The sequence below is a fragment of the Saccoglossus kowalevskii genome, chromosome 12 (genome assembly GCF_978046115.1).
Source record: "Saccoglossus kowalevskii chromosome 12, keSacKowa6.1, whole genome shotgun sequence".
In the NCBI taxonomy this organism is placed as follows: domain Eukaryota; kingdom Metazoa; phylum Hemichordata; class Enteropneusta; family Harrimaniidae; genus Saccoglossus; species Saccoglossus kowalevskii.
The window spans coordinates 35275929-35288351 of NC_140652.1; the positions used below are offsets into that span (position 1 = coordinate 35275929).

Genomic DNA, 12423 nt, shown 5'->3' on the forward strand with positions numbered 1-12423 from the left:
AACCTTTGAAGCTACGAAATTAAATACACAAAATCCTCTTCTTCATCTTACATTATCGCGAACTGTCTTAGTTATGTGGAAACTTATGATATTTAATCCAGTATGCAATAAATCTTGATGCGGGTATTTTATTTAAGGTTAGTAGTTCACAGTTGAATACATGACATTTTTGAAACGAACAACTAATTACAATAAATAAGTACACCCGCTTTACGCCCCGTCGCATTTTTATCCTCGCATTTTTTGTTTTACTGTCCTTTTGCTTCTATTCTCCTTTTTTATTTGCGGGTTTTCATCCTTTCTTAATATCATATCTCGGTCGCCTAAACGTTCAATAAATCAGATGAAAACATCCATTATAATGATTGACATATTGCCAGGGTGTCAGAAAGCAGAATGTGGGTCTAGAACCCTTAGTAATCTAAGTGCAAATATCATTTTGTATTCAAAATAAATTAACACAATGCATTAACACACGCTTTCACCTTTTGTTTTTACAAATATTGTACAACATATTGGTTTTAAAAATAGTAGTACCCGCATTCAAGTTCTCCAGTCGAGGCCATAGGGGGCGATTAGTCGTGAACAAATAGAATATTACAGCAATATTTCATTATATATTAGACTGAACATTGGAGAACAGTCTTACGGTGTAAGTGCATTGACTTCGATTACTCGTAACTTGGTTCATCCATAGTATGCCTGACGTTTCAGTGGACCCTAACCAACTCACACAGGATGATATGTATGCCAAAGAAATGTACGTCCAGGCAAAGCACTTTTACCAGGATGTAGCTTTCCCGTCCATTTGTCCGCATACAAGCTTGGAGGCCATGAAGACATTCGAAGTTAGAGAAGATGATGTTTTTATTGTGACTTTCCCGAAATCTGGTATGCGAGTTATAATAATTTGTCGCCAAATTAACTACAAATTAGTAACCTCGATCGGATAACCAATTATTGGAACAAGTGCAGTACGTCTCAATGGTGTCATTATCAAATTATATTAGTACTAGTAGGTTAAAGGTCTGATGCTAATTATTTGCAAGTCTTGGATTTCAGAACTATCATAGTACCTGACTTACTCCACTCGAAACTTCCAAACAAATTATGAAATATTAATTGAATGCTGTGACCGTGACGGACTGATTCTACTTCGATATGAATTCGACTCCAATACAGATATGATCAACCTGGTTGACCCAAATAATTATAACAAAACAAAACAATTGTGTGTCTTTGTATAATTCCCAGTATACAGTACAGGTACCCGGTGATTAATTCAAGCGCGTTAACTTATTTAAAGCGGAGAGTCGCCACCTGCGCATGCGTCAGATGGCCATAGCGTGTCATTGTTTACAAACAACGTCTACCCATGAGCCTTTGCGTTTTAGCGTGTGTTGTTATCGTCGCTTGGGACTCAATTCCCGCGCGTGCGTAGTGACGACCCCTCCGCTTTAATATTATCATCAAAAGAATCCTATTTTGTAGGATAGACTATAAACAACCAAATACCATGGGATATATTATGCAATACAAAGAAACATAGTTTTTTCTCTGTGTGTGAGTGTGTCTTATCAACGTTGTGATGACTTCCATTTAATAAATTTACACCTACCAAGTGACTACCCGCACTACTTTTCATAATTTAGATCAATATTTAATTTAATTTAAGTCAAATCTGCGTAGCTTAGGATTAGTATAGGGGTACCATAAGCTTCGGAAACATTTCTATGTTAATTCGGACTCGATTAGTTGCTAACTAATTCAACTATATTAAAAGTTAATCCAGTGTGTGTCGTCACAGCGTGGGTAAGACGTATATGTGTGTGTTTATTTCACCTATATATTTAGGGTTGTTTCGTCCTAGTCTCACATCCCCGACCATGCTCTGGAAATCATGTTATTAGGGAACGACAAACATGTCCGAACTCCAAATCAGTAAGTGCATGATAATGTTGATATTTAATATTATTTCTCATTACAGGCGCCACTTGGACCACAGAGATTCTGTCTTTGATTCTAAATGGAGGTGATTTCCAGGCGGTTTCTAGGGTACGAATTGAAGATCGCGCCCCTTATCCCGAGTTTCACTTGAAGCCAAAACCAAATTACGAACAAGCCGCTGAAATGGCATCCCCACGAATCATACCTACACATTTACCAATGCATATACTACCTCCACAGTTAGACGAGAAGAAACCTAAGGTGAGTTTTGTCGGAGACGGGTAAAAAATATTGACTCTCGATTCTGATTTTATTGAGTTTTGTTACTTTGGCAATATTTTTTATTTGGGTAATTTGCCGAACATTTTCTGTTGTCAGATACTAAGCTCCAATACTGAGTTTTCCTCGAACTTCGTTTGAACAGCTTTAACATCCAGACTCGTTCATCGGGTCCAAATTAAATTCCTCGAACTTCGTTTGAACAGCTTTAACATTCAGAGTCGTTCATCGGGTCCAAATTAAATTCCTCGAACTTCGTTTGAACAGCTTTAACATCCAGACTCGTTCATCGGGTCCAAATTAAATTCCTCGAACTTCGTTTGAACAGCTTTAACATCCAGACTCGTTCATCGGTTCCAAATTAAATATAATAATGTCGGTGGTTAAAATAAATCTTTATTTTGATCGGCCATTTTTAAATAAAAAGGAATTAGTGAATTTCAAATTGGAGATTTTTGTGAAAAACTGAATAATTTCCTCAATATTGTCTGGCTATTACGGTGAAGTATAGGTGCTAAATATACAGTTCACGGTGGCCCACCCTGAAATGTGATATCGTTGCTGAACCGATTCTTATGTCCGCCATGTATTGTGAGGACGTAAATAAATCAAAATCTCCTTTTTATTTCAGGTAATTTACGTAGCCCGAAATCCTAAAGACATCGTAGCATCTATTTATTATCACCATAGCAAAGATATATTCTTGGAGACATATGAATCATGGGAACATTGTCTTGAAGAGTTCATAGGAAACGATAGTAAGTTAATCATTCGACAATAAATCACAAAAACCTCGTCATTTACAAAGTAATTAGAGAGCCGGAGTGGAGAACTTTGAGTTTTTTTAAATCATTCGTTCGATACTACATCTGGATACAAATATTGAGACAAGAATGTTCATAAAATTTGTTGGCTAAAACAATGAAGAGATAATTCTAATACGAATGAGTGTTGGGATTACGTCGCATAATACTAATACCGTGTTTGCAGTCAAACTGATTATTTTGTTTTTATTTGACAATAGCTCATTTTCCATTGTTTTTATAAAGTTGCAATTATATCAAATTATTTTAACATGTTCAAAAATATTCAAATTATCTTTATCACTCTAAGTTACTGGCGCTATAAGTATCTCTATAATAACAATTACTATTATGAAATAGTCTAATATATGAAGATACAGAATCTAGGATCTTTAGGCCAAACAACATACTACTATACGTACTCGTAAAATGTTTCCACTACAGGGAAACGAAGATTATGAAGAGACAATTTAAGTCACGTGGGTTAGAATCGCATCTTGTAAAAAACAATAACAATATATATTATAAAATAAACACGTTGCTTTAGTAGCAAAGATAGTATAGTGCAAATCAGTGGAACAATAATAAGCTAGTGAGCGAACGCTTAAATTTATCTGTTGGTTAATGCTGCCACACGCGCATGCGCGTTGAATGACCAAAAGCAATCTATGTATTTGTATAATACTCAAAGTTATCCATGTTGCCCGGCCGCTTTAAAGTCCTTCTCATCCTGAAATTATTACATTTTTATTGTCTTTAACTTTTTACTATTTATTTGTGACAGTCATTTACGGTAACTGGCCAATCACGTGATTCCTTGGTGGAACAAGCGACGGGAAAGCAACGTTTTATTCTTGAAATACGAAGATATGAACAAGGTAAGCTTAACAACCTTGGGCCGTCACGGTGACTGTTCTACAGTATTCTATAGTGGAGCCGGCTAATGCCAGTAATATGCAAATCTAAACATAAATAATCATTAGAAACTTACATGGGCCTGTCAGGAAACTGATTTATGTAATTTGTGAATGAGACGACGCACCTGTCAGTGACGTCAGCATGCACCACTTACGTATTCGATAAAGATCAGTTTTACACATGCCACAGCACATTGACACGCAGATCGCCGCAAACCAATAGCGCCACCTGTGTTGACACAATGGCCACAGCATCCTCTTGCTGATTTGAATATGCATGAGGGTGTGGTTTAGCGGAACGGGCGTCGATAGGACAAGATCCTCTCTTGTCCTATCGACTCACCTTCACCGGACGCCCCAGACAATAACCCCTTCAGTCCTTGGTTACGGAAATTTGGCCTGAAGTTAGCAGGCCTTAGTTCAGGCTTAGAAATATATTTTACAAGTTGAATAGTTTATACTGGATCCTTGCTATGAGTTTGCGGAACCTGGTACAACCACCACAACAGCAAACGAGTAACCTTAAACTCACTCCTAACTACAACTATCTCACCACAGACAAAAGTTTGCCCATTGCCACCCAAACTTAGTCTTCGTGGTCTTCCCATTCAAGTATTTGACGTTATTCTCATAATAACAACCCACATTACGCAATTCTCAGAGACCTAAGGGGTCTAACTTCACAAACATACTAATATGCACAGCTCATATACATGTATTTACAGCCTAGAGTCCAGCTATTGTATTACAGACTGTAATACATTAGTGACATATGTGGCATATAGGTAACACGTTGTACAGGCCTGGGGCCATGGAGGGTCACTTGCCATGAGATCAGCATTATTAACGTATTTGTATAGACCATTCTGACAATGGAGTTATCAAGTAAATATCTATGCGCGAAAACAAAAGAATATGGCCACTGAAATTTAAATAAACATGAGCTTATGGAAAACACTTTTTGTCATTTAGCCCTATTTCGGGATTCGTTGGTTTTCTGTTTAACCCTCAGATTGGCTAGTGACACTTAAACTCAAAATGGTTATATTTCATTTTGATTCAAAATAACCCTCGCACGGCATGTTACCACTATGCGCATGCGTTTCAAATTACCGGTACGTACGATTAATTTAAAGTTCGCGCGTATTTACATACTTTGATATACAATTCAACGAACAATGTTGAATGTTAAAAAGCGATATTTATAACTCATTATGTATCTGAACTTGTAATAACAAACATTAAAACCAAAAGTACTGCTATTTAGTTAACGATCTGGCAGAGTATTAACAATAATAATGTTCTTTTCTTTGCATTGCATTGCATTGCATTACAGAATTTGAAATCACAAATACGCAAAATATCATCCTTCTTGGGGCTCCCTCTATCGGATGAGTTGTTGGATAAAATCAGTGAGCATTGTAGCTTTAAGAAAATGAAAGAGAATCCCATTACAGTTCGAGTGAATGTCTGTAAATTGTGGGGAATTGATCCTTCAGAATCACCCTTTGTCAGAAATGGTAAGGCATGTCTATATTTACATTCGTTTTTTTGCAAAACCAGGTGAATTCTCAACACAGGTACAACTATACACCAATCATGTGCACGCATGTAACACACGTTAATATACTAGCTTTATAGCAAAACAGAAACAAAACATGAATCGATGCGTCGTATTATTTTAATGTTATTTTTGTGAATTTATCATTTTTTTCAGGTAAGGTAGGAGGATGGAAAGACTGTTTTACAGTTGCTTACAGTGACATATTTGACCGATGGTACAAAGAGGTCATGAAGAACACAAATATAACTTTTGATTTCGGTGACAAAAAAAATATTAATTTTAATGTTGGATGAAATGTGACAAGGAAGTATCAGCTGGAACCATTTCGTTAATTATGTAGGATAGGTCGTTCTGTCTCCAAAGATAACATGTTTTTTAATTCACTGTGTACTAAATTACATGACCTACACTTGTTTAAAAAAGAGAACATTATGATTTTAATCATTGGTGACGTAGAAAATAGCTAACTTGGTGACTTCAGAAACCCTACATTGTGCGGTCACCTGAGAACGCGCAATATGTATACAAATACTACGCAGACGAAGGAAATATCTTTTTAAAATGTTTATTCATTCATTCATTCATTCATTCATTCATATTCATTCATTCATTCATTCATTCATTCATTCATTCATTCATTCATTCATTCATTCATTCGTTCATTCGTTCATTCATTCATTCATTCATTCATTCATGCATGCATTCATGCATTTATTCAAATGATTATATGTAACTTTAAAGGGTGGCAGTCGTCACGCCGCGTCCTGTTCGACTCATAGCGACGTATATAACGCGTGTAAAATACACAGTTTATTTACATGAAATTCGAACACGCGCTGTGCGCTTTAATAAAACATATAAAGAATAATTTGTTTAATCGAGTGACTGAAAAACGAATCATGAAAAGGGGACAATAATATCAATACGCAAACACAAAGTACCGATTTGATATCAGTGAGCAGCAATCATCCACTAGCAAGACTCTCACATAACGACAATACCGCCCCCTAGCGACGAGGGGCCCCTATGACGTGAATGATTTAAGGGACGCCATTCAGAGTCAATATTTGCCTACTGTAAAATACTTTATTTTCACTTGGAGTTTATTTTCACTGAAGGAATGATTCAGTGAAAATAAAATCCGGTGTATATACATTTTTTCTATATTTTACATTCAACTTGTCAAAAATCAGCTGAGGAAAAATAAATTTCGAACAAAACACCAACAAATGACTTTTTTTTAGCGAATTCAAAAATAATCTCAGTGTATTCAGTGCTTATATGAGGTCATCCGTCAACAAAAAATACTGTTTTTCAGATATTTTCTATATTCTAAATGACAAACTACTACACAACAAAAAAGAATTGTCAATTTGCACGACTGTGCCTGCGAATCTACTGGTGTTATTTCCTGATTTTTTATTAATATTATCCATGACGCACGTAACAGCCATGTAAGCTACCACTCATAAATCAATATGACATTATATCGTTAACCTCGTTTTCTGTCATCATTTTTGTGTAATCTTTTTGCTTAGCGCACATCTCCTGACGATGTATGGAAAGCTTAACGCTTTACGACGCGTCCTCCTTGGTCAATGGGTACCACGTGAATCCAGTATAGCAGACGATACACCGGTAGTGATTGCTCCCGGAATGAGAACAATAAAAAGCAGACGAAAACACTTGTGTGTAGACAGGATCCAATATATCGCCCCAAACAATACCAACATGCTTGAAGAATTTTAGGCTATTTCCGTCTGGAAAATGACCAGCCTAGGTGTCTTCACATATTGTTTGCTCGTTAAACACTGCTACGGGCAAAGTACAAGTTGTGAGAATATTAGTGGCGGTTCATATCCACCGGGGGAAGTTGGATTACCGGACACAATGTTGACAAGTTTTGTTGATTGGTTGTTTTTTGTTTTTTTGTTTTTTTTGGCCAGGGTAGATTATTCTGTATCTCTGACAACAGGTTTACACTGACAGTGTTGGTAAGATCGAATAATTGGTGACAGGTTAAGTCAGGTTAAGTCAGGTCATGTCGTAATTTATATCGACCCACCCACATAGTCAGACCACTATCCACATTCCTGTATCGCTTGTATAGCATTATTTATAACCAACGTGCATGTTTTTTCATGAAGTATACGATAATTTACTTCAAATGTTTTTCGGCAACGCAATTCATTATTAATTATTGGCCTGTTACGACAGGGTTGTTTCAAATGGAAAACATATCTTGATAGATTGTTTACATACAGTGCGTGCTTCGTTCTTAAAGTGACTGAGGAACATGTTTGGTCGGGTGAACAAAGCGAAACCAATTTGTCTTCTGTTGACTCAAGCCAAACCTAAATAAGGGAATTTTCTAATTCATAGGGGATATGTCTCCTGTTATTATATACATAGCATTAATTAATTAATTAATTAATTAATTGGCACGGATCAATTAATTAATTAATTGGCACATCTACATTTAATTAATTAATTGGCACGGATCAACTATTGAAAACCTGGCGTCCGGTTCGTGCTACACGTTTGGTATCATAGGACTTTTTTTAGGCACAAATTAAAGGGCGGCGGTCGTCGCGCCGCGTCCTGTTCGATATGGGACTCATAGCGACGTACATAACGCGTGTAAAATACGTTGTTTGTTTACGTGAATTTCGAGCACGCGCTGCTTGACGACTATCGCCCTTTACTATAATACGATAGATATGTTGGCATTATTTGTGTTTGTCCCCCAATAAGATGTCAAAATTGGTTTCCAGGTTGTGAAAACACACATAAGCGATACTACCATTGCAATCGGAACGGTTTATCAATGTACGATAGATACTGAGATACTAACCCGTATAGCATGGTACAGTGGAATTATGGGAACAATAGAAATACATGCAGGGATAAAAATGACATTATTATCTGTCAGCGCCCTCTACCCAATCTACGACATATATAAAATTTAAATACATTATGGGCAACACTTCCACATTAATACAGCTTGGTATTTTTATAAAAGAAAGTATGGTAATGTGACACAGTGATTATCAATTCCCTGATTCTTCCAAGCCCTTTTGTTAAACTGTTTTAGTATTTTTTTTTTATGTATTTAGGAATTGTTATCTAGTTATAAATTGGACTATGTTCTATTCAAAATGAATAATGTCAATAAAGTTAAAGTTAAAGTTAAAGTTATATAAAACGTGCGTGACAGGGCCATGTGAAACAACCCTTAACATTTCCGAGGTATGTCGAGTGGCAGTCCACTACTGCACGTGTCATAACAGTGAATAAATATTTTACATTCATGTACGAGTTATTGTCTTCAGTTACACGATAAGATGGACAGTTACAAAGGTTGGTGAAGTTAAAATTAAAACAGGTACTACCCTCGGAGAAAAACATAAATTAATCTTTCGAGAAACAGAAAACACATCTTGATCAAATCGTAAATGAAAAATAACGTACAAAGAAATCATTATAATTTATATAACGATGAGTTAGTGGTGGCCATTTCAACGTGCGCATTTGATATATACACCGTCATATTTCGTGGAAATGGGAACTGACTTTAGCCTAGATTCAGAGTATCACTTTGCATCAATACTTCTTAAAAGATTACGGCATTTTTCAATAGAAACAATATTGTTATGGTCATCGGTTCATTAGGTGGAGTCTTCTCGTAAATCGGATACTTTGAGAGGGTTCAAAGTTCAAAGTTTATTAGGAATCCTGTCAGCTAAATGCTGTTTTACAAGGAGTCTATGGTATTAATGAGTTGTCTCTGACAACCAAGCGTTTTTACTACGTCGAAATGATATATATATATATATATATATATATATATATATATATATATATATATATATATATATATATATATATATATATATATATATATATATATATATATATATATATAAGTGAACATTGTCGTTAAAATAATTTATGTCTGGTTGAATTTTTGTGAACAAGTGAAGGAAAGCTCTGACCATTAAATGTGCATATGTGTCGATTTACTAGAAAAGAATTAAACCGGGTGAAATGGGATTTGTGTTTAAAATTGAACCATTATGATAAATAGAAATACATGCTAGGAATAAAATAAGCTTTCAAACATACCGGACAAAAATATATTGAGTTGTACTCCTTATACAATAAAATTACATACAGTGAGTGGGTGGAGCACATATATTTTAGACTAAAAAAAAACCCGAATGAAACCTGAATTACTAAGAATTCTAACTATGTTTATAAACCACATGTAATCGTGGTAGAGGGTGTATGTTTATGTTTTAAAATCGGTACGGGTCAAGCTGGCTAATTACGTATGAAGTGTCCTAGTGAGGTATGTGGGATAGTCATATAAACTATGTCACGTGACTCAAAGCGTGGTATCCGTGCACAGTCCCCTGCCCACTCCTGTGGAGACTTACTCTCCGTGAAAGCATTTGAAGCATGTTTTTAAAATCGGTGCTATCAAGTTATTTCTATTTTCAGTCATGCAGTCAATTTTTCTTTCTTTTTTTAAGCGACTCATACCTTGAGCAACATAAAACTATTTCAGTGTCACCAGAATTCTATCGTTTTTGTTATCTAATGATAATTTCAGATATATCATTTACATGGCTATAATGATGTACACTTGTGTCACCCTGGGTAACAGCTTATTGTTTACGTTATGTAAATGGGCGTAATAATTTCCACGACGACTCCATAATATAAAAGAGCTGGAAAACGTAATTTGAACACCACTCCAGTCCTCAGATTTAAAATGGGGAAATTCCTTAGTAGCGCCGCCGAACTTATTTCGCGTTTACCTAATTGGGGAGAGAGATATGTCTAATCTACTCTACTCGCGTGATTTATTCTCATTACATTACCCTCGTTGACCTGATTTAATTCTATTATTGATCTTCGTCTTTTTAGTAATTTTAACTTTTATTCTGATAAATATGTGATAGTAGGTAATATTGTTTAAAATGAAATATTCAATTGGCATACTGTAGTATTACCTAGAACTGTTTTTGCTAAGAAAAAAAATGTTGGCTGATTTTTAATGAGTTGAAAGTAATAAATAGGAAAAAACGGTATTGATTTATTCCTTCCGCGAAAATACATTTCAAGTGGAAAAAAGTACTTTACTGCGTGTTATAAATCAACAGGTGGTTATAAGATTGGTAACTGGGCACGATGTGCAGATCAAACATGTATGGGCGGGGATTAGCCGCAGCAAAGTGACACAACAGATCAGTCATAAAATCGGGTTAAATCACAAATAGTTTACCATACAGTCTACGATTTAATTCAGTGTACACATAGATATTTGAATAATATATATATGATACGAAATGGTATATTTTGTATGTTGATGCTGTATACGCCATACACACAAAACGTACAGCGTATTTTTCTAGTATCATTTGCACATTTCCTTATAAATAAGTGACGGCGAATTCCACATTTAAAGCGGAGGGGTCGTCACCAACGAACGCGCGGGAATTGCGTTCCAAGCGACTATAACAACACACGCTAAAACACAAAGGTTCATGGGTAGACGCTTGTTTGTAAACAGTGACACGCTATGGCGGTATGCCGCATGCCAGGTAACGACTCCTCCGCCTTTTAATTTCAAAGTCGAACTTCAATAAGCCGATTATGATAAATCACCGGCATAATCCCCAGAGAGCATGATAAGCTATATGTATACACGATTAAACCGACAATAACTGTGAATACATGCTGTGTTATCCGATTATACAGTACATGTGGTAGAATACTTATTAATTTTCCACTGATATCAATAGCATCGTGTAATTGAGTATTAGGAAGCAGCAACGTGAGTTTTGCAGATAACAAACCTAACAGTTTCAGCGAATACTCAAATACAATGGAAAAGTCAAAAGCGCTGAGAGGAATTGATTACTTTTGCAAAATAAGTGAAAATGATCAATTTAACTTTGCTGGCACTGTGAGGTTCATAACGTCATTAAATTGGACAAATCCAGTCTGATTAGTTGAACACAACACTCTGAATAATATGTAGTCGTATTATATATGCTGCCCCAGTTGTGTTCATTTGAAACCCCGTCAACTTGTGTGTAGTATGTGGTATTTGTACAAGTATACGAGCTCTTCAAACTTTATAATAATAAAAAAAGATAATAAATGATGCTAGGTACGTATCCAATGTGCCATTAAGACACGTCATGCTACACTGTCTCGTCCCAAGTTGTGTTTCGGAATAGATAAAATCTGACAAATTTGTACGCCGCAATGTGATATATCTCCCCCTACTCCGCCGATTTTTTTTCTCATATTTACATGTTCGTTGACATAATTTTTTTTCAGATTTCAATTTTTTTCGGATTATTATATTTACATTAGACGATAATTTATTTTATTTGATTAATAATACATGTGGTTTATGACATTAAACGTGCTGCGATATCACGTGGTGCGATTTTACGAGGTAACATGACTCGATCAGTCTCTTTTGTTGACTGACTGGTTAATTTTTGTGGAAAGTTATTAACAGTTCACCCAATCTTGATGGGTTTTAAACCTCCAATCAAATAGTAAATATAAAACCAATACTATTTCTAACAAGACAAGTAAATGTACAAACCTGATTATTGTGATAACTGCTCATATTAAGTTCTGTTTACAACCTTGACTTCAATTTGTTGTATGCTCCAATTAATATCCTAATAAAATTGACGAACATTATGAACCTCTCGTCGCAGTGCATGACGGGACATTCGGCACGGATTAAATTTCCAAGGTAATTATAACCAATATAAGAGTAATCAAAAGAAATAAACATATAGTTATTTTGCTAGTATATAGAACGTAATAATTTCCTGTATGTGAAAAATAATATCAAATACTAGAAACAATAGGAGATATA

General features: G+C 35.5%; 1 protein-coding gene across 1 annotated transcript; it reads left to right on the forward strand.

Annotated features, from left to right (window-relative positions):
• Positions 1-698: 698 nt before the first annotated feature.
• Positions 699-5803, forward strand: LOC102808226 (sulfotransferase 1C2-like). Its single transcript, XM_085506058.1, has 6 exons — positions 699-891; positions 1988-2208; positions 2858-2984; positions 3825-3907; positions 5283-5466; positions 5664-5803. The coding sequence occupies exons 1-6, from the start codon at positions 699-701 to the stop codon at positions 5801-5803; spliced, it is 948 nt and encodes a 315-aa protein (XP_085362184.1).
• Positions 5804-12423: the final 6620 nt, after the last annotated feature.